The sequence below is a fragment of the Agelaius tricolor genome, unplaced genomic scaffold (genome assembly GCF_023055355.1).
Source record: "Agelaius tricolor isolate 1412-34295 unplaced genomic scaffold, bAgeTri1.0.p SCAF_1, whole genome shotgun sequence".
Taxonomy (NCBI): domain Eukaryota; kingdom Metazoa; phylum Chordata; class Aves; order Passeriformes; family Icteridae; genus Agelaius; species Agelaius tricolor.
The window spans coordinates 86,078,456-86,102,506 of record NW_027269261.1 but is presented as its reverse complement, the minus strand read 5'-3'; the positions used below and the strand labels follow the sequence as shown (position 1 = coordinate 86,102,506).

At 37.0% G+C, this 24,051-nt stretch overlaps 1 protein-coding gene across 11 annotated transcripts in view; it reads right to left on the bottom strand.

Annotated features, from left to right (window-relative positions):
• ARHGEF10 (Rho guanine nucleotide exchange factor 10) overlaps nucleotides 1–24,051 on the bottom strand; it is a 110,164-nt gene that overhangs the window by 20,016 nt on the left and 66,097 nt on the right. For 5 of the 11 annotated variants that reach the window (XM_071442090.1, XM_071442100.1, XM_071442070.1 and 2 more), the window contains 7 exons: nucleotides 17,163–17,278; nucleotides 15,404–15,531; nucleotides 14,750–14,850; nucleotides 13,686–13,822; nucleotides 10,038–10,124; nucleotides 8,445–8,668; nucleotides 7,213–7,370 (listed from right to left, as the gene is read on the bottom strand). In XM_071442090.1, coding sequence (XP_071298191.1) covers nucleotides 7,213–7,370; nucleotides 8,445–8,668; nucleotides 10,038–10,124; nucleotides 13,686–13,822; nucleotides 14,750–14,850; nucleotides 15,404–15,531; nucleotides 17,163–17,278 — 951 coding nt within the window. The remainder of the gene's footprint in view (nucleotides 1–7,212; nucleotides 7,371–8,444; nucleotides 8,669–10,037; nucleotides 10,125–13,685; nucleotides 13,823–14,749; nucleotides 14,851–15,403; nucleotides 15,532–17,162; nucleotides 17,279–24,051) is intronic. The other 6 variants (XM_071442084.1, XM_071442071.1, XM_071442119.1 and 3 more) reach the window with 3 other exon arrangements.

Genomic DNA, 24,051 nt, shown 5'->3' with positions numbered 1-24,051 from the left:
AGTCATTCTCAGGATGGGGCTCTCTTCTGAAAGCATCTTTGTAGAACTGACATTTAGTTTCAGGCTGTCAAAATAATTTTCATTATTTTAGTTTGCATTGAGAAGAGTGCTTCCAGTTATTAGGCAGCAAACTCTCCCAGTAATGTCAGAGTCACTGTGTTCTCTATGACTCATATGTACTATTAGTAATAAACAAACTTTTGGAAAAGTTTCCATTCTTTAGCAACCACATTACCCACAAATTCAATTCTAAACTTGAGGCTGCCCTTACTCTATGATTGCTGTAAGCACTGCAGGCAGTGCAGAGCCTTCAGAGAGTGAAGCTGCACATGTGTGTGTCACAATTTTCATTGTGCAAGGGATGCTGACTGCAGAAGTTTAACAACAATCTGTACATAGCATCATTCCTAGGGATAAACCCAGCATAATTCTGCTACATTATTCCTAAGGATAAGACTATGAGTTTGGGCAAGGAGCAGACATGCTGAGCAAAAAACTATCTTTTCTAGTTATATTTTCACACTGAAAAAACCAATAACATAAAAGAAAAGTTCACAGAACTTGACAAGTCTTTCTCTTAAATACATTCAAAGCATACATTAATTTATATATATAGCATAGCTGATACTGAAACAACAAGAAAAAAAGGATTTTCAGGATATCAACTGTGGACTCATTTACATTTTGCTCAAAATAAATTTCAAACATCTAATGTGCTTCTTTTTTTTCTTAAATCTGGACCTTTATGCCCTGAAGTTCCATGTAACTCCTGAGATGACTAAGCATTAAGCCTTATTAACAATTTCCATCAATGTAAGAAAATGCTTTCAATACTATCAATGTTATAAATACCATGTGAGTAATGAATATCTGATTCAATATATATACCTAAAAAACTCAGTTCTCACAAAACCATTTTCTGTTGGTGTGTGTTAACACAGTACTTGACAATCCAGTTTAAGAGTTCCATAGGACTGGACATACAAAGAAGGTGAGATAGAGGCCTCATGTCTACCACAATTTATTGAAAAAAAAAGCCTGAAATCCCACTTGATGTATCAGCCCAGGAAAGATCCAAAGCTGTCACTCTACCCTATGACCCCAGTCATGTGATAAGGCTATTCTCTGGTGCTTTTTTATTTCCTACTGCAAACACTGATGTCTTCTAGATCAGACAGCATCTGAGACAGATGAGGAGAAAAAAGGGCAGGGGAACACTCTCTGGTCTAGTAATTAGGACAGTATTCAAAGGATGTGTCAGCTGGGTTCTGGACCCTGAATGACTCATTAATTATACAAAGTGGAATGGCACCAGGAGGACAAATTAAGCCCTGTGCATCTCCTTTCATTTTGTGGCAGCCAGGGAAATCTCTTGAGAGTGGAAAGCATGGGTAAAAATCCACTCAAGCAAGGCAAGGGACTAAGCCTGATAATCCAACATACTTCTGTAAATGCTTTAACCAGAGGCTGCTGGCTAAAAGTAAGATCACAACTTCATTTTGCTGACCAAGAATTTTATCACCCAGCTCCAAAAGCACTTATCAAGTCTGTGTCTAGCTCACGAGTGGTTTAAAACTAACAAAATCACACTTTGAAGAGAACATAATACTCTTCCTGCCTCTCTCCTTAGATCTCAGCAGACCCTGTTCAATACCTCCCTGCACAGACTTCATATTTGACACTGGCTATTTACCATGTTATCTGTCTGATCCAATGTCCATTGCTCCTAAAATTGAAGGGAAAAGAAGCATTATCTCTATCTGACTTGTGTAAACACCTGCAGATTCAAGAGGTGCTTATGTGAGTAGTTTCAACAACTGGCACTATCCAGGTGCTTACAATTAGTCACACCACTTGCAAAAGAGATAAGGAATAGCTTCGTTTGATGCTATAAAATCCTTTGCTAGTTACTGATTAAAATAAGTTTATTTTTTCCTGGCAAAAGAGAAAAGAAGCAAGAAATAGAAGCCAAGATAAAACTTCTGCCAAAAGAATCTCAAGGCATGTCTCATGAGGATATGAATTGCAGGTACAGCTGTTTGCAGGAAAGAGATGTTTCTACAAAATCCGAGAACAGGGTCAAGATAGAAATGAATCCAGGGGCTTCTTGAAATTAGATGTCATATATTTATGTTGTATATAAGATGTCTGATATTTGCATATTAGAAAAGTATTTTAAAAAAATAGAAGACAGATTTTATACTAATAGATATGTGTTATGCCATTGTGTTATGTCACTATTTTTAATACTCTTTGTAACTTATGTTTCTCCAGAAGTTACGTGCCATAGTTTATACACCAGTGTTGAACAGTATCTTGAAATGCACATATCAGGCTCTTTAGCTGCATCAAAGTAAGGTCTCTCACTCTCATAAAATATTTCTAAGACGTCAATGAAAAAGGACATTATTTCCAGTAGTGCATTTGTTATTAGTCTTTTGATTTTTTAAATTAATTTTAAAAATTAGTTATCTTCCTATCTGATTAAATTTGAGTGAATAGAAGAAGTTTTAAAACAATGTCCATTCTATAGGAAAAGTTTTAAAACTGTGGTTTGTTTCTGCAAAACCCAATGAAGGAAGCAAAATTATTGTACAGTCATTTATAAGAATAGGCTTCCTATTATTAATTTATAAATATTTAAAATATTTAGTACTTTTAAAAATTGTAATTAGTTGGTGCACTCAGGTCTTCATATGTGACAACCTATTAACATACAGTTTATTTCCTCAGAAAGTCTTTTCAAAGTTTGTAGTAGTCTTGCCTTCCTTTATGCTTTCAGTCAAGCTGAACCGAGCAAGCGTTTTTGTTGACAGCTTCCTCTCTTGCTTAGCAGCACTATTGATGCTTTCAGCAGAGCTGCCAGCACAGCCCTGGGAACAGCAGGTCTTGGTTCATTAGTGCAGTGGAGCACAAACATTTTTTCCATCACATGGTACATAACCCAGCATTGTGGAGGAGTAAAATGGTACCTACAGAAGTCAAAAGTTTAGCACATTCCTTATCACTTGAAAATAAGATGAGACACTCAGGCCTGCTCTTCTAAACAATGTGTAACTAGGAATGTCCTACACTGTGCATGCATACTCATTTTTTCTCCCACATGCATCAAATTCTTCAAGCCAAATAGCTGACAGCACTCTTCCTACAGTTATACAGGGGGTGGTGCCGAGGTCCTGGCATGAGATACACAAATAAGACTGAAAGCAATGTCAACATGTTTCTGGTGATGAGTATTATGTGACACTGCAAAGCCAACAGTATTTTATCTCTGTTTCAGTTTCACTGCTCTAGTCCTCTCCCTAACAGCTTAATACCACTGTTTATTTTTCACAGCAATGCCTCTCACAATGTCTACTTGAAGTAGCAATCACATGCCAGAAATCCACTCTTCAGACAAGCCAGAGCAGTACATGGCTCCACTCAAGCTCTGAGTTCAACATCAGCATTTTGCATTCCACATATTCTTCCTTTCCTCAATTTGTCAGAGGACACAAGGGTCTTAACAAATTCATCAAGGTACCTCACCAGTCAACTGACTTGCTACTCCTTCACTGTTATAACTGTTTCCCTTACTCTTGTATTTCCTTTCAGTTTTTGTCATATTCCTTGATATTAATGCTCTGAAAATGCTCCATTGATTAGTGTCACAAAGCCTCTTTGGACATGTAAGTAATCAAAATTTCTGACCAACTTCAGAGTTCCCAAAGTTCTTACCAGTGAAGCCTCTTCTGTTCTGTGCATGGCCAAAATTGCCTCAGCTATTATTTCACTGGACCAAACTCTTACTGAACTATTGAAATATTAATTCTTCTACTTTTTGCCACAGTAATTCTGAGTTTTTATTTTCTTTTTCCTGTTTCTCTCCTGTACTCTTTACAGGACTTTATGAAAAGGAAATGTATATCAATGTCTAGGAGAAAGGAAGCTGGAACTGACTCCAGTACATCAGGAACAATACACCTATATTATATAAAGATTGTGATTTCCCTTTCCTAAGATACTTTTGTGAATGGAAGTCAAACACATGCTGACCTTTTTTGCTATTACATCACTCAGAAAACACATCTGCTGGGCTGTCTGCAATCATCACAAAGGGGTTTTGTTATGTTTTTTAAACAAAGACAATACAACACACTTTCCCCTTAACCTCTTCTAAGCATGTTTTGCATGGAAATATTAACTCAGCCCGAGCCAAAAACTAAAGGCAGAATTTTTCAGGCTGATAACTGTGCAAAAGAGAAATTCTGCAATCTGCACCACTCCCCTTCCTATACAGAACAGCATTTAATTCACTAGCTGTCTCACAGTTCCCAAAACAAGTCTTCTCACACACATAAGGATTAGTGAGGATAATTATCAGGAGTACTGTTTTTACAATTAACATATCAGCTGACTTGCATCCTAGTGTTCTGATATTTTCACAAATCAGCATGTGAGCTCACATTTAAGAGCCAAGTAGGTTTTATGGTATCAGCACCTCAAGACTTTGCTTTCAGTTTGTGTTCAAATACATTAAATTATTTTTTTTTAAATACTTAAAATACATAAAACACTAAAAAGTACTTAAATACTTTTTGCCTCATATGTGAAAGTATATGGACATAGAGGTGTCTCACTAAAATATGACTACCCTCCAGAAAGGAAGTTGTGCACCTCCTACTTTCCCACTAACATGGCATTTGCTCCTTGGTTTACTGTACAGACTTCTCAGTTTCAATTTTTTACTACTTCAAGACAAGATTTTCTGCAGCCAGAGCACTCTGGATGCTGTTGATCTGACATAGATCTCTAGTGAAGAAAGTCAGAAGAAAGCACTTGCTGTTTGTAAACAAACATCATGGATATTTACATGCACTGACTTCTCTGAGAACAACTGGAGAAATGAGAGCTTTTGGGGTAAATGACACAAATGACACAAATCATGGGTCTCTGACTACACAGAGCAAGGCATCGAGCTTCAGTGACTGAACTGATCCACAGTTTCTGCCCAGGGAGGAAGTCACAAGGACCCCAACTCTATCACAGACTGTGAGATAGATTTTCATCCTAGAAGAAAGGTTATCCTTTCTCATTCACAGAATCCTGTAACAATCGTTTTTCCTGGGCATCTAACAGTATTTGTCCTTCTCAGGCTTAAAATCAAGATGTAATGCAGATATTTCACAATTCAAATATTTCACATTCACCTTAAAATCTTAATCTCCTTTATGATGACAGACCAAAACCCAAGCTGAAGTGGCTGAAAAGTAACCTCCTCTGCAGAAGAGAAGGCACCCCTGATGAATTGCACAAAGTTCCTCAGAGGCTGCATTCCCCCTCCCTCCCATTTCACTGCTTGGATTCCTTTGTTTGGTAAATAGGTCAGTGCTCATAAAAACACCCCTCCAGGGCTGAGTGCCTCACATAACCACAGCAGCCAACATAAGGAAGATGGATGCTAACATGGCAGCAGCTGAATAAGCAGCTGAAATAAGCCACACTGACCAAGCAGTAAGGAGAGGGATTACAAGAGCAAATGACAAGAGTCAGAAAAATATCATTATTTCCCATCTCAAAGTTCCAGTGACCATGATTCTGACAGACTCTATGAACATCTCACTGCCCAAAACCAGTGTCTTCAGAAGAAGACAAGCAGAGTATGGTACGATCCTAGTCAATGCAACATAACCAGACTGTAATGCAGTCTGGTTAACAGCTCTGCCCCACCTTTGACATTCTCTGTAGATATGCAACGCATGAATCCTTTCTTAGCTATTCTGCCAAGGATGTCAGTTGTGGTTTTGAAGTGGTCTTTTCTGGAAGAGGTTGAGTGATAGTAATTGCAGTCTTAAAACAGCTAAATACCCCAACGCCTTTCAGAGAGAAGATGACAAATTCACTTTAATACCCCTCCCAGGTATGTAGAGAAACTGAAATACCAGAATTATTATGAATCTAGGATCAAGACCTCATTCCTGTACCTCAAAAGCAAAGTAAAAAAAAATGCTATTCAGTGGTAAGAAAAAAAAAAGTTTTAAAGGGAACTGAAATCTAATGCCTGGCTTTGGATCAGAGACAACAGCTCAACAGGAAACCTACTGGGTTAAAGACGACTGGACAAAGGAAGTCTCTTTCCCAGCACTTTTTCCCAGATCCTTTGTTGCTTGGGGAAAAAAAAAAGCATCCTGTACCTTTCCCAAACAAGCTCTTTATATGATCTAACAGTGGACACATAATTTACCCCAAGATTACAGATACTGAGTTTGGTTCCTCAGTTAGGGACTGGTAGGATTTAGTAGCCAAGGTACAGTGCCACACAAATGCAGCTGAACTGTTCACAGGGCCCACCTCTTTAGAGAAGCATGACAACCATCATTACTGCAGCTCACACAAACAAGGCAGGTCTCTGCTGGCTCTGGACCTTGCAAGGTTAGGAGTCTATGTGCTAACATTTCACTTAAATTAAGGTTTCAAACCTTGAGCAAAGCATTACTGATATTTAACTGAATCACTATATTTATATATATATATGCAATACTGCAGGGAGTTTAGTGAGATGTGCTGGAAGCACTTGAACCAGCTCTGGAAAAGACAGCTGTGGTTCAGAAAAACTGCCTGGGATTCTCCTATATTCAAATTATTTTAGCCAATTATTTAGCTAGATACAAAACAACCAACTGTGATGCTAATAGAAAAATGAGGCCAACGATAAAATATGTGAACTGCACACATAGGAAAGACTTATCCCATTTGTACAGTAAAAATGGGGTTGTCATTTAAAATGAGATATACAGAAATCTCTACCAATAGGAGATTTCTGTGTTTCATAAACACCAATACTTGGTAGTTGAGAGAAATAAGTACTGTGCTTAATACTGTAAAGTATTAGTATTAGTACTATACAAGTACTGTGTAAAATACTGTGTACTGCTGTTAGCACATAAATTTCTGGACTCTTGCAACACTAAAGACTTCAAGGTTTAAGCTAAGGGGGAAAATCAATTGTCATATGCATGTATGGTAAAAGTGGGAACAGTATCAAAGTTCCTACTGTCCTCCAAAAAGAGCCAACAAGTCTCTTCAGATGTACCGGAAAGAGCAGTAATCCTAGTTCAGCAGTTTTACAAAGAATTTTCAGAAAATACATTAGTGGAAAATTACTTCTGCCAAAATACACTGACATGTCAGTTCCTCAGGATGCCATCAAATCATATCACTATGCAGCATTACCTTCTGCTTTTGTGTAGATTGAGACGTTTCCATTTACCAAGCCAGCAAACAAGTACTGAGACCTATATGTTAAGCTCATAACAGTTGATTTCTCAGGAGTGAAGAAGTGTTGAAGTCGAATTTTCTTTGAGCCTTGGCAACTTTTGTAAATAGAAATGCTATAGAAAGAAGCAAGAAGAAACAGACCTGTGAAATTATGCTTTACATAGTTCTTGCTAGAATATGCAAAAGAGAAGTTTAAAATAAAATATTGAGGGAAAGAGGACTTTTTCCTTCAATTCTTGACACCCCGGAATGTCTGCGTAGACAACTTGCAATTACTTAACATTGACATATGACAACACATTCATATTATCTTGTCTGCAGAAACAGTTATTCAAAAAAGAGACATAATAAAAATTCTGCTCAAAGTCCTTATTATGAGTCTTTCTAAAACTTTAATTAGTTAAAAAACTATATATATATTACGTGGAGAACTAGGGAGAAGAAACAAAAAAACTCACTACCAGACATCACTTACATATAAAATTTCCACAATTCCTGTTGATTGTTACAATGGGTATGGTAAGAATATTGCTGTATTTGGAATTAAATCACTGACTTCTAGAAAGGGCACTTTCCTTGGAAAATTTTGTTCTCCTTCATTTATACTGGTTACAAACACCTTCAAAAATCACGTGTAGTTGCACACTTATGGCCTCAGTAACTATAACAAGATCTGTTTGCTAACTGACCTATAAATTAAGAACATGTAGCCTTGTTCTTCAACACAAATCATGGCTCTGTAGGCCATCAGTTCAAAGACAGCAAAGTAATTCATGTCAATAGTAAACAGCAATATTTTTTTTTGCTCATGTGACAAATCCTGCACAAATGACAGGGCAGAAGATTAATGGACTCCTCCTTGCCATTCTGAAAATTTTCCAATACCTGAAGATTACCTTGTAATGTTACAAAAGTAGTATTTATATATTTCAGATATGATGAACTAATCTTCTGTCATCAAAAAGATGTCCTACTTTAATTTCAAATACCACATGGCATAATTTAAAATACTGTAGAGTGCATTTTATCCTTTATTTAAGTGGAAAGGATACCTTGAGGTTACTGGATAATGCTTGGATGCTTTTTTAAAAAGTAAACATTTTCTTAGAAGTATCTCACACAATTTCACTATAGAATAGCAAACTTAATCACTAAATCATACACATTACACCAAAACCAGGAATCACCTTCCTTCTTCCATGCCAAGGCAAATAGTAGGCACATTGGAAGTTTTTGCAAGAACATTTTCAGAGTCTGGAGCTTTGTTTTGCTCTTTCAGCTTCTCCTCCTCTGGTATGTAGACCATGCAGAGAATCCGTGATTCCACATTGAAGCACTCAATAACCTTGGGGCTGGAGCTTTGAAATGAGACTATTGCAACCTGGCCCATCTGATTAGTACAGCTGCCAATCTGAAATGAAAAAAAGAAAATTAAAAAAAAGCACAACAGACCATGACTGATACCTATCTCCAGGAAGATGAACAAGTACAAGAAGGAATGACTGGAATGTTAACTGAAGAGTGCATCTCAAGTTAAATGTGCATTAAGACATAAGAGAATAATTCAGCACAAATACAAGATATAACAAAACATTATACATACAAACTTGCCTTCTACACTCACAAAAAAAATTATGTTTTTAAAGCAGGAATAATATCATGGCCTATTCTGATATCTGACTCAAATGTATATACATTACATAATGCAATTACTGTAAGTATCTGTGCAACATGTTATTTTAATGACTGGTGTTCTAATTGTCTCAAGTTCTTTTAAAACAGGTAATATAGCTGAGGCCTGTCCTTTGTACAGTAACAGCTCTACAAAGAAATGCTCCATCCCAAAAGAAAGAGTCTTGCTGATACAGAAGCCTAAATTAAGCCTAAATAAAGTAAACTTGCTGATACAGAAGCCTAAATTTCTTCCTGATCCAGAACTAAGTATCATGAACATGTCCATAAACTTGCACATTTTAGGGATCCTTAATAGCCCCCTCGTGATCTCCCCAGGGAAAAGTAAAAAAATCCACCCAAGCACAGTACATGCTTTTGTATAGTAACTCATTCTGTTTATATGAAACAAAATAGGAAAGAGAAAGAGTATTTTGTAGTAGCAGAAAGATTTAATTTGCATGTTTTTGTAAGTACTATTTACAAATGGCAAAGACAAAAGGAAATTATATGGGTTGCCTTGAAAAAGACCACTAAGAAAAGCTATTTCTAACTTTTAATTTGCAAGGGTTTCCTTAAAATTTCAGTATTGTGGTAACTAGAAAAGCTCCTGAAATCATTAGCTTGCCTTTTTTTTTTTCTTTTATGTACAGCTTCTATCCACCTCATTTTTTTCTGCTGGAATATCTGCATGTGTGGGGTCATAGCAATATGCAGAGTAAGTTTCCTATGCAGATTTAAACAGATTATTTCTGGCTAAAACATTCTTGAAATATGAAAACAGACAGTAGGACAGTGTAAGCTCATACGGGTTTCAGCAGCAATTGTTACAAATTAGCACATAACTCCCTTCTGAATGTGCTCAGCACTTTGGAATTCGTTCCGTGCTGTACAAATCTCACACACTTAACTGACACCCTACAGAGACCAGCAAGATCACATGGACAAATTAGTAGCTAACCCTTTAAACAAATAAACAAAGAGAAAAAAACAACCCAACATTTCTTTCATACCTACACATTGTTGAGAGTCACAAAAAGCAATGGAAAGAAACAGGAGACAACCACTTTCAGATTTTACTTTGGGTAAAGTGTAAAGATTACACTTACCCAAAGAAAACCATGTTCCACAGCACAGGAATCTGACTCTGTTTCTCCAGCAAGGTATGGCTCAGGATTATAAGCAGCACATTCAACCTTCAAGGAGAGGAAAAGAGAGCTGTTAGCACATTAGAAAAATATGCCTGTTTCTGTCTATTTTAATTTGCATTTAACTGAAGCATTTAAGAGTATCAAAGAATCTCATAAGGTAAGGAGTCAGTTTAGATCACCCAGCTTCCCATGGGCAGGGTCAGCTGCATGGATGTTGCTCCTGACACATTCCTTATCTGCCCCTACAGACCTTCACACCCAAAGACTACAAATTCCCTTTTGCTGATCTGCTCAAATGCTTCATAACTTCATTACTTTTATTAAGTTTTTCATGTCCCCAACCTGACACCATCCCTGATGTAATCATTAGCCTGTTACCTCTCATCTCAGACACCAGGTACTTGCTTCTCTTTCTCTGCAGTGTCCTTTCACATGTAAGGCTGATATATGTCATGACCCTGCCTGAGACACTTCTTCATTAGGCTAAATTACCTTATCATTTAATTACATGTAATTTTTTTAAACAATTTTTTCCAAATTTTTGTTTTTAAACTTATTATTGCCACTTTTTCAACTGACATCTCTCCAGCAGAAGTATCAGCCTCATGTGTATATTTAAGAGCACAGAGTTTTCTTACCCAAACACACTATTCTATGAGAGCTGGTAGCAGTACTACACCACTTTACCTCTTCAGAAACCTGTTTCTACACATCTCATTCATTACTGCTCTTTGTAACAATATTACATTCCTAACTAATCCTTACCTTGCTGATCTATTAAAAATTACTTTAACAGACCAACTAAACCACCTCTTCAATCTGGATTTATGAAACTCCTAATTCCTCGGTGTCTGTCCTGCTGACTGTCATGCTTTTTATTTTCCTCCCCCCACCCCTCCCTCCCCCCAGATTATTTCTCCAGGTGCCTTGATCATTCTGAATGGTAATACTATCATTCTTCAGACTTCAACTCCCTTCCAATCTCCTGTCATCATGTTACTGTCAGTATATTAATAACAATACTCATGATTTTATCATGCAGGCCATTTAAAAAAAAAAACTGAAAGCAACACCAGACGCAAGGTCTATATTTAAAGTCCATCCCAACTCTGAAAAACTATCAAGCATCAAGGATCTGAAAAAAACCTATTTTTATGACCAGTCATGGATTTCTAATTTCCCTAATATCCACGGCCTTTTCATAAAGCTTATGTAAACACTTCAAAATATATAAAAGCAATTCTTAACTGTATGAAGAATAAAAAGGTTTCTAATGAGGTGTCATACTACATTTTTACACTAGATTCTCTAGAATTCAAACTAATGTTCTCATCTTGGACATCATGTCCTTGTGATTATATTGTAGTTCTAGCAAAAACTCAGTTAGTATTAACTTAGAGTACTCAGTTAGTATTAACTCCCCATAGCCTAGCAACATCACCTCCAAACAGTGAACAATTAAAAGAAAACACAAAAAACAAAATAAACAAAAACAAACAAAAAATCAAGACAAAATCAAAATAAAACAAAAAAAAGCCCCACCAATCAACAACCCTGCCCTCCCCCCCCCAAAAAAAACAACAAAACCAAAAAAAACACCACAAAACAAGCTGGCAAAAGTTGAGTTCTAAATTCCAAGTTTACTCAATTTTCCAAAGTGCAAAGAATTTTACAGTCTCCTTGAAGTCAGCAGGCATTACAAAGTGATTTGGCTTAGTAGAAAAAACATTATTTATTCAGCAAATCAATTCACTATATACAGATAAAAATTTAAAATCAATAGATGAAAAAAAGAGAAAGAAAAAAGAGCTTCCATGCCTGTCTTAGCATGTCTCATTTAACACATGCTGAAGCTATCTACTTGTAGTGATTTACAGTGGCTGTGACATTGAAATAAATCACTAGTGAAAAATAAGACAGTCTGCATGTTGGATATTTCCCAGGCTCCTTGTTACACCTTGTGTCACTTTGCATCTTAGTCAAAAGTGATGTTTTTTCCATAGTTAAACCCTGGTAGTATAGCTCTCAGTCTTGACAGAAGCCTGGGACATAACCCTGCTCTGATGTCTCCCAACACCAGTGGGCAGCCAGAGCAGCACACAGAGAGCCAACAAACAGGATTAGCCATCAGAGCTTCTCCTCCCAGCCTCAGCTGGGGCTGGAGAGCCAAACTGCAGCTGAGGATGCAGTAATACTTAAGTCCTATTTCCTAGTATTATCAAGGATTTGGGAGAACCAGGAATGACACCCGGGCTCACACCCACATTACTTTGGGAGCTGAAAAACTGGCAAAGTTAGCCCAGGTCTGAGGCCAATATTGTCCCACACTCTGCTCTCCTGAGGGGACCAAGGCAAAGATATCAGCCAACTGTAAAGGTGACAAACTTCCCTTTCCTTTCAAAATAAGAAGACTCTGTTCTAACTTGATTACAAGAGTTGAGCCTGGGCCTTCACTGATCCTGGCATGCATTTTCAGGACTTAAAAATGCCTGGGCTCTAAGGAAATATATACATGATTTAAGTTTCTGAAAAAATTTTAAAATAGCTGGTTATTTCACCAGTGGTGACTTTAGAAAGTAAACCTCAGAAAAAGCTGTTTAATAAGACAAGCATGACTGGGAAATCAGAGAGTTTCAGTAAAGTTTATCTGCTCTGAAAGCCAGTATCAGAGGAATAGATTGTCTTAGCATCATTACACATTTCTACTGCATTTTGATCCATGAATTATTTTCCCCCAACATCCAATTTGTATACTCTCATGTGAAGTGAAACTGTCAGCTGAGCTTCTCTCCTGTGTAGGCTGTTCTAGCAGTGAGGGCCTGCAGACTCACCTCTTTAAGCAGAACCCACGCATTGACACTAACTTAACTTTGGGATTCTATCCACACATGCACAATTTCATTTCCATTACTCTTTTTGCACAAGACTTACTGACTGCTGGTCAGTAAGAAATCCTATTGGTACACTGGAAAAACAGCATCCAGCACTCTTCCCTTTCATCTATTGGTTTGGTATTGTACTTATTTTCATCATCAAAGTCAGTGGTCAATAAGGCTTCAAACAGACACATTGCTTTAGGAAATGAACCATTAAGACAATGTCTATATCACTGTTCAGAATATTACATTTTACATAAGATTTCATGAAACATAATTTTAAAAAATATTTTTAAAATATTGTTCTCTGTGCACTGATAAAAATCAGAAATTTGAGGAGGATTTAGCATAGTTATGCCAGGAGAGGACAGCTTTCATGGAGATCAGATTCCTGCTCTTTGTAAGCTTCAAGTTACTTCTAAGCCCCAAAAACACACTTGGAAATCTCAAGATTAACTAAAAATTCCCAACAGTTCTGTTTACACTGAGTGATTCACTTACATATGAAATCGAATGTCATACTATGTAAAAATAAACATTATGCTCCTTAGTGCCTCAAAGATTGCAGCATTTTGCATTCCTGTGACTCTTCTGGACCTTTAATTGCTAATGGCCTTAAATCAAGGTAGCTGCTCAAGAGAAGTGACAGATGTGAACTAATAGATGTATTTACAATATGGTATTCTTTAGAAATTTTATCACACAAGAAAACCTAATTGTAATCTCATACCAAAATTCTGTTCACCTTAAACTCCTGTTGCTTGGCCATCATCACTGGCATGTGTCTCACAAGGAGAGGATGTTTTTCCTTTTTGATTTGATTCCCATCATCTTCTATGCAGAACCAACCTAACAGATTATCCTCTGCTGTAATGGAAAGAAAAAACAATAAACACTCCACAATCCTTTCACTGAATAATCACTTCCACCTTTCCACAGAAACAGAAAAGAATTCTGTCAGGATGAATCAATACAAATCAGGCTGTTCTTATGCCACAGATGCATAAATGACAACACGAAACTACGAGCAGAAATTCAATTGAATAGATTACATACATACTGAAAATACAAAACCAGAACATCTTACATTAGCAAAACGTAAAGGGTAGTTTCTTAATGATCTTGTAAATTGAATATTGAAGGAGGAAAAAACACATCAAACCTCTCCTCAAGACTCTAAGAAATCTGTTTGTTGAACAGCATTTCTCTGCCTGTTTAAGAAACATCACTACCAGCTGCCAGTTACCATAATTATAAGGATCCTTGTCCTGGAGTGATGGAAACATCCATTCTCTCTTCTTTTTTGTTATTTTGCTTGTCTTCCATGAGACATCACAAAAACACTCTATTTTGACCATGTGCTGGTGAAACTTGCTTTCAAGCAAGTTAATGTTTCTCAACTTAGGCCTTGAAAAGTCCAAGTATCTTTTGAAACCTATCCCTTTGTGCAAACACAGGAGACTAAGAACATCAAAGGACAGCATATTTTTATTGCTCTAACTTAGAGACTATTTGTGTTGATTTAGATGTAACAATTGATAATGAATACCAGACTTCATTAAAATACTGTTGAAAATTTATTCCTTCATAATGAGTGCCCTGTTTAATCTATTTTATTATTTTGCAGTGATACACAATCACTACTACTTACTGTATTGCAATTTTAAACATCTATAGTTTTCATCAAAAAAGGAAAATCATTCTCCAAAAGAAAAAAAAATATATATATATATCTTACACTGTACATTGAGAGCTATTTTAACTTGTTATGAAATTTGAGTAACTAGGAATTACCAAGGGCCAGTTTAGCCATTTGTAAATTGTTGATCCAAGACTGTTTGATGGCAGGGGTAAATGTATTGAACACAGCTGTAAAGAAAGTTGGCCGCCCAGACCTGCAGTGCAGAAAAAAAAAAAGCCACCTATAAATGCATTTGGTACGAATATAGCCATGGCTAAAAATATTGAGCAAGATGAAATTTCATTATTTTCTAATACTTAGACAAAGACTCAGCTCTGATTGAAGTGTGCAGGCTATGATATGCCATATACCATATACTTTACATGAAATGTTATGTGAGGAGCTGGAGAAGCAATGTAACAGCGACTGTTCGGCTCCTCTCTTGCTTCTTGCATCCAGAATGCTGGGCTGAGGAACAGGAGAAAGGGCACAGTGCTGCTCTGGAGCATTAAAGCTGGGCTCAGGAACAGGAGAAAAGCTACAGTGCTGCTCTGGAGCATTAAAGCTGGGCTCAGGAACAGGAGAAAAGCTACAGTGCTGCTCTGGAGCATTAAAGCTGCCAGCATTATGGCTTAAGAGCAAAACTCAGGGGCTTACTATGGAGACAGAAGGGAGGGAAGAGCTACAGATTCCCAAATCCTCACTTGTACATCTATACCTAATACATAAACCAATTTAGAAGGTTTGTAATCAAGATTTCTACTGACTTGTCCTGCTTTCCTGGGAGTTGCAGCTGAATTCTACAGCGATCTGCTGCTCTGATTTCATCTTCTTTTTTCAAAATCAGTTTTTGTAAACCTGAGGTCCAGTCATGGGCTACAGATTGGTTTAAGTTCTGAAAAATGAAAAAAACTAAAATTCAACACCAGCCTACCTGCATGTTGCAAACAGGATAATAAGGTGATTCCTGCGTATAACAAACAATGACACATGCCTTCAATTAGACCACATTTCCATCATGGATAATTTAGCCATAATTGTAAACACAGTTCAGAAATATCTGTAAAATATTTTCTAATGTATTTAATCTAAACATTTAATCCCACACTGCTCAGTTTGATGATGCATAAATGACATTCCCAAGTGTTTGTCAAATTAAAGAATGTGAATTTGTATCAGGTGTATGCACAAGCCTTTTACTTTATTCCAGCATCACGAATTCTGCTACTAAAGAAAATATTTTGAAAACATCTACAAATCATATGGAAAATATGCTTTTGTTCAAATCTTTGAGTCAAAATGTTTAGAGAATCATCATGAAAGATGTGTGGTCTAAATCTGTTTAAGATGCTGAAACAATAACTGCAAGGTGAGTGCTCTGTTGCAGAGAGTAAAAGCTCACCTGAATGTACAAAACATCAAGACTAACAAGTACACAGAAGTACTCACACTTCCACACTTTCCATCATCAGAATTCTATGACAACTTAAGTGTTTTTCAAATATCAAGAAGCTGACCTCATTCCTCAATTAAATTTGTGTAATGATCTTACACACATCTACCCTGAAACAGTGACTGATTTTTAAGCTTTCAAAGTGTAGTTGCCTCTGACTGTCAGTGCAGGCTAGAAAGGTTTTTTATATGGTGATGGGTGAATGTCTTATGGTATATCTGTGCTATACATATTCCCAATTATGCAGATGAAATTCACTTTCTAATACTTGTGAAGCTTTTCCCAAAAGCACTCTTTCCATAAATTTCATTCAGAGTACATATTTTCACCAAATGCTATGTTTTATTTAATGCCTTTACTCTGAAGACAAGATATGTCAAGAGAAAGTCAGCTTTCATATATTCATACATATACACACATTTGCAACCTGTGGTGGCAGGTAGGAGTTAAAAACTACATGTAACCACATATAAAATGTATAAAAAACCAAGCAAAAAAGTAATTGTTTGAAGTCTCAAGGCTTCATTTGGTGTTAAGTACTACATTTGTTTGCCAGAATATAAGCTAAATCAAAGGGATGTGAACAAAGTTAAAGCAAAATACTTTCAAAATTCTTCTGAAAATTCTTTTATATTTTTGTGATTTATACTCAGTTTTAAGTACAGTTTCCCCCCAAAAGCCAGGATTATGAGCTTGGATGGGGATCAAGAGCTTCCTCCAAACAACCATCCTCCTACTACCATGTCTAACTGCCAGAATCCAATTTCTTAACATCAAAATGTAATTCTGTTTCCATATAAGCTTATCAGCTACTGAACAAATGCAGACACTTGTAGTACCCACCTACAGTCAAAAACAATAAAGAAAAGCAAGATTAGAAGGACAGCTGTAATCTATTTATAACACTTAACAATCAACACTAAATGCTGTTAACTAGAGGTAATACTAGAGGCAAAAATTATTCCACTTTTTGCAGAGAGGACTAAAGAATGCCTTGCACAAACCCTACAGAGAGGCAATTATACAACTTTACAAGAACAGACTTCAAAAATAAATCCAGCTTTGTTTATTACCTGATAGTTTCCTTTAAGGCTGCTTATTAATTGGCTAATTTGACCAAGTACATTCAAGTCATGTAAAAGGTTCTGCAGATCATGGTACAGTTGCCCTGGTCCCATATAGAGCTTGTCTGAAATGAATAAAACCATAAGGTTATACATAACAAAAATATGCAATTTTCAGTTGAATGAGGAAAGCATCACAAAGACAATATAAACATATATTACATCTTAAAATCAGAGTGGTTTATTTCTTTGCACATACAGGAATTATCATTTGCATTTCCTTTTAGATCATCTTACCGCCTTTCTTAGCTACAAATAAGATTCAAGTTGTTAATCTAGTATGATAGAGAGCACTATCCTAAGTTTTAATATCCCACCCTAGAATTGTAACAAATATCAAAGCTTCACTGGCCCCAAAATCTCTTGCTGCCATGGAAGTTTTGTTTAGCACCAAACATCAGACTTGCTCTAACACATTAATGCAAACATTTTTCCTGGAGGTTGTTTTTGGTTACATGACAAGCAAAAACATTTATCTGTAGCTTTTGCTATGATGGTTTAAAATTAAAAATTTGCTTTATTGGTCATGAGACAGTTCTGGGTCATATACCTATAGCCTACCTCTAACACAAGCCTGCAATTTCACTGAACCACTTGAAATTTTATTGCGATCATGCTTAAATCAATAAAGGATCTGTTCTAAAATCAGCAGCAAATCTGAACAGCAACAGAAATATTTTATGTTAATAATCAACAAGTATAAGGGAACAGTAACTCAGAAAAACACACTGTTTACTAGGATAAGGTGTCTAAATGCATAAAGCTTGCAAACCCCTGCTAATATACTTTGACTACCATGATGCTAGGAGTGGAATGGTTATGTAATTCCTTTGGAAACAACACTCACTGTCCCATAAAAAACCCACCCTTACTCATACAGAGTCAGCATGTTTCCCTTGGGCTGAATGACAGAACAGGACTGGATTATCTTGCCTGGAAACTCCTGCAGTTTCTTTAGCTCACAGAGTGCAGTATCCAAATATGGATCCTTCATCCTTGGCACAGCTTTGGAAGCCAGTCTATGGGCAGCAAATGCCCCTGGATCAGAAGGATTCACAGTGTGCACACAGTGCTGGCTGCTGGCTCTGCAGACAGCTGAGGAGCACGGGCACGAGCTGTGCCACCTGCTCTGGCTGCAGGGCAGAGGGTGCTGGCACAGCCCAGGTGCCACACACACTGCTGGCACCTCTGCTCCCCCCAGCCTGCTGCTGCAGGGCCAGGGTACAAAACACAAACCAAACACAAAGCTGTCCAAACAGCCTAAATCAGAATAAATATTAAAAATAACATGCATGAAACAATTCTACTTAAATCATTAGTATATGTTTAGTTAGGTATGAAAATAACTTTTCTAAAGACATTTTCCTGTTTGGAGGAATCACACAGATAGAGGCCATCACAATGTTTTTCTTTAATGTAATTCATTATATTAAGCTGGAAGTCTGCCTCAAACCCTGAAAAGCATAAAATTTCAAGACTCAAAGAAAATATTAATGGCTACTTTATTTAGTTCTCCATTTCACTGCAGGAAAGTGCAACATAAACCTGAAATATTACACATTCCCATAAAATTCCAAATTATTATCTGGCCCTTAAATCTTCTGGTAAATTGGATCAATAAAATTATTTCTGTGCATTGCACTTGAGCACCAGACAGGGAATGACTGCCCTTTACTACTGTTTACCCATCCAGATAATAGATGTGATTATCATCCTCTTCTTTGCCTGCTCTGAATGCTAATTAAAAGAACAATCTAGCCTTTCTTACCCTGAAAACCAAATTAGTCCATAAGAAAAGATAATTACATTTATTGTACACCATGAAAAGAAACAACTCCAAAGTAGATCTAGGAAAAGGAATTTTGAAATTATGGTCAGTTGAGCATGTTTACAGTTTTGTTTCAAAAAAAAAAAAACCACTTTTCTTGAACTGCAGACTCCATACTTTCAATTAAGCTGCATTTTTACTTTCTTCAACCCAAATACTTGAGAAATCTCTCTTCTCTCCTTGTATCTCTCTTCTGATAGCTTACACCGTTTTTCTTGCTAACATCCACAATAATTGTAATTTGTTAACTACTAGAACCACTAGTTCCTAGATGCATCAAATTGTTGATTTTTATGGGGCTACTTGCAAAGAAAGGTGCAGATCAGTACTAACAGGAAATCTGTTGAAATGTAGCTAAAAGCCACGACAGTGTGTCTGGCACTGCAAACAAAACAAATTATATCATTCTTGCTCCAAATTTCTCTAATGAAAAGATAACTTCTGCAAAAAAAAAAAAAAAATTTACACTGAACAGAAATAATTGTTTGATTGGTTGAGTTTTTGGCAGAAGTCCTGTCACCTGGCATTTACAAACTCCACTACCAACCAAACCAAACATCAGGCGTGGAAAAATCACTTCAAGTCTTTTTGAAATTTAGCTATGTGGGCTTGAATCAAGAGAAAACAGAACAATCAGGCTGTGAAAAGCTGAGTCTGTGAGGCTTCACTTGTACAGGACAGATATTTTCACCCAAGCAAATTACATTATTCTTAAATTATAAAAGCCAGGGTCACTCTTTGTAGCTTGATAAAGACAGCAGACATTTTGTTTATTATTGATTGGAGAACAGACATTAATGGAACATATAACAAGCAGCATCCAGGCAAGCCCCAGATGCTGCAGGACTTTATGCCATAGTGTTCAACTGAGGCCATAAAGCAAGCTTTAAGTGCCTACACAGATGGGCTTGCTCTGGGCAGTACATATATATCCACCACACCTGATAATCCTCTTCTTGAAGCTTCAAATAATCTTACAAATATCTTTCTTCCAGCCTTGGAAATAAGGCATAAATCTTGAATTTCATTCAGTAATTGTCACCTGAGTCTCTTTTGTCTGCATCATGCATATTTTATAAGCTATTAATAAGCAAAGATAAAAAGGATGCAATATGAATGTCAAAGCAAATAAACTAGCCTGGCATCTGAAAGGCTGTCACCAGAAAAACCAAACAAAAGTAATTTTAGGCTCATTCATTAAAAGATCACATTCTTAGTACCAGAAAGGAAGCACAAAATCAAAACAGTAAATAATTAATGAGAGTCTGCTTCCATCCTCTGATGGTCTAGAAGAGAGAAACAGCCAAGTTAGGAAGAAATTTTAATACCCAAGGACAAGATCAATAGGCACCACTAATATCAGCCTTTCACTGAGGTCCCTAGTGGGCAAAACTAGCATAGAAAAATAAGACTTCAGAAATCAACAATTATGTAGATTCATCAGAAGCAAGTTCTCCAAAAAGTGATCACTTGGATTGTGTCTGGATAATAGTTAAAAGTTATAGCAACTTTATCTCTGAACTGGGTCCAGTAAGGGTTACTCATAATGTCCTTTAAAATAGAACTGGCTTCTCAGTGGTTAACCAAACACTGACCAGCAGCTGATCCTGAGAATTGTCTGATGGAGGGTTTTTCTTGAGTGGAGGAGGTGGGGGAAAACACTACTCTGTTCATCAGATGTTTTTCAGTTCACAGCCACAGACTGGCTGCTTCAGCCCACACATGTTCCCTGGACATTCAATTGCTGGCTATTTTGGGGTGGGTGTCACTCCTCCTTTTATCCATAGAGAGTGCACTGAAAAGCTCTTGGCTTCACTCCAAAGCAGATACGTGGTCGGTTTCTTTTGTACTGTGAAATGTTTCACAAATGATAAAGACATTTCCTTCTCTTTCCAAGCCACTCTTGTTAATTATCAAACTCTAAAACAACTTATTTTTCCTATGTGAAAAAAGCCCTTCATGGTTTTAGAGAAGGATCTCCCCAGCTCTACACATCCTACGTGCTACAGAGTGTGCCTGGGCAGGAGAGAAGGCAGCACGCTGTAACCAATAACCACATATGTGGCTTCAAAGGCAACTTTTTTGCATTCCACCTACAGATCAAGGGTGAAATCTTGGCCACATGTAATCTAGCAAGAATCTTTTTCACCAACTCCTTTGTTGCTAAGATTTTACCAGAGGAATTTGTGCCTCCCTGCAACAGGCAAGTTTACTGCCAACAACCAGTAATTCTTGCAAGGTATCCAATTCCTTGCTCAGCATTACAATGAAATACACTCAAGGTTAAAAAAGAAAACAAAACCACAACTTGGTTTAGAGGGAAGAAAGGAGGTTAAAGTTTAAATTGACTGTGCTGCTATGTAAAACTGGGGAGAAGATTTGCTTTTTATAACAATTTCTTCTTAGGTCAAGATACATTCGTGTATAATACCAAACATTTATTTTACCTGCTTTTTTCCCAGTATTACTCTCAGCACCACAGCTTCAAATTCATCAATTTTGCCTGGTATGAAGCAATTTTTATGACTGAAAAAGAAGCAATTTTAGGTGATTTACATCCAGGCATTTTCAAAGCCTGCAGGAAACTCCCTAGGTGTGGTTAAAGTCAGTTTAACTTGGTTCAGGCAAAAGTGGAATTGGGAAGGTTGTGAATAAATACACACATGCTAGAGAAGTGTCTGTGTGGTAGTGCCTGGGCAGAGGGGAGGATTCCCACCTCTGGCAGAGGGGTGCATTGCTGGGGAGCAGCCACAGCTCTCTCCCTGCACAACAGCAGCTGCCTGAATAGGTGCTGGCACAGCAGCTGCTCCCTCGGGATTGTCGTCCATCCGCTTCCCCTAAATTTTCTGTTTCCATGGCCACTTCAAGCATATTGGTTATCATAATCCTGAACTGCTCACACCCTATCCTTCCTTTCTAAGAATTACAAAGGGACACATTTATTTTCTCTGGTGATTTGTTACCTGTAAACATTTTCTACAAGCTCTTGTTGTGTGTTCTGATTCCCATTTGTGAATTAGTATTTTATCAGAGATTTGTGCTACCAAAGACAGAGTAGATGCAATCACCCATAATTTGAACATCCATTGCTAGGCAAGCAAACACAATGGGTCAGCTGGTCCCATCCCATACGAAACTCCTGTTTACTCCCAATTAGAAGGATTTTCTTCAAGTAATACTACATACATACATACATACATATATATATATGTATAAATTCAAATGTCACACAAAGAAAATAAAAGCATCAGTCAAAATACTTTCAATATTGCACCTATTTTTGCAAACATTTCTGTATTGTCCATCATGTTGAAATAAAATACTGTTAATAGACAGACTGATGGGTGTCTCTTTTACTGCAAAGTAACTAATACAGACAACATCTGCCTTGAGTATAATCATTGTAATGACCTTTTCTCCACATAGCTCAGAACCACAATACATCAATAAAAATTGCTTTTGGAAAAGCTATATTGAAATGAAGTGAAAACCACTGCATCATGAAAATTCAAGGTCCTTATGGAGATTCCTTTGCTTCTGAGACACATAGCCCTGAAGTCAGGCAAGTGTTGCACAGACTGGAAGATCATGAATGCTCAAACGCAAAAACCACAACTGAATCTCAGGAAGGCTCTTTTCCTGACTACAGTTCCAGTGTTACTGAGGGATAACACAAAATTAATGATACGCTTGAAGAACATGCCAGATTTGAAGACCACTCTGAAAGGTTGGTATATCCCAAATTTGACTTGCCATTTGCAATCTGGCCTTCAAGTCTGAGCACATTTGTATTGCTTCCTCCCACTGAGCCATCTGTGTGCATCTAGGCAGCACACTGAAACATCAAATGTTATGAAAGGAAGAGATTTGGGAAAGTTTCAATCCTCATATAGAGCATAAAAATCACCTGGGATGAGGGAAGAAGTTACATATGTGGGAGGTAACTTTAAAAGCTGCTGTGTCTGAGGAAGGAATATCAAACTGGTGCTTGTATAGGATTACACATTTGGAACAAATAATAAAAAACCAGGCCCTTACACAACATTTCAACTATATTTAAACCTGAGAAGTGTGCAGAGTCTACTGGAAAGCAAAGTATCATGATACTACATGAATTCTTGATCAGTTCATAATAAAACAGACAGATATCATGAGATTGTTAACCTATTTATGTTAAACTATGATGATGCAGCAGTAATATATTTAAAACCATTTAAGTGTAGACAGAACTGTTCAATTCTTTAAATTTGGCTTTGGTTGTCCTAGAAAAGTTATGTTGATTTTTTTTTCCTGAAGTAATAAGAGGCAAACAGCATCTCACTGCTTAATTTATAATGCCCACCATTAGAAAGGACAGAATGGACACTGTGAAAGACAATGTTGTATCTAAAGTAATAGTTTCCTGTATACTGAGGACCTTGATAATTAATATAAAGAAGGAAAACAGAAACTATTAATAAGGCCCAAGACTCAATCACTGCAGTTGAGGAATTCTTCCCCTATACTTGGTACTAAATCCTGTTCCTATAGATACACTGGTATGCAAAACACACCACTGCTTTACAGCTGCTCAGTGGAAGAGAATTTATCAAAGTGATAAACAACATTCTCTTTTCACAGGTCTAGTGGAGCTACTTTTCCAAGTACAAACAGAAAAGGAAATCTTTATGTGCCATTTTATATGCAAGCTATCTATTTCAGCAACAAATAAACAGAGTTGGTAAAAAGATTGTGAATCTTGGAAACACCAGAAACACTAATTCATTTCACAGTTCATACTGATGTTATGCAAACATGCTTGCTTTGCAAACTCCCTTGTCCCAGAACACCTAGCTTTTGCTAGAAGGCTGGTGATGAGGGCCCCCTTCTGTACTAAAACTTTGTCTTGCACAGAACTTGACATATCCAAGCACCTGTTATACACTAGAGGCACATCCATACCTCTGATATACATTGTCCCCAACAATTCTGTATGAGTGCTAAAGCCAGTAAAAAAGGAGATGAGGTTTT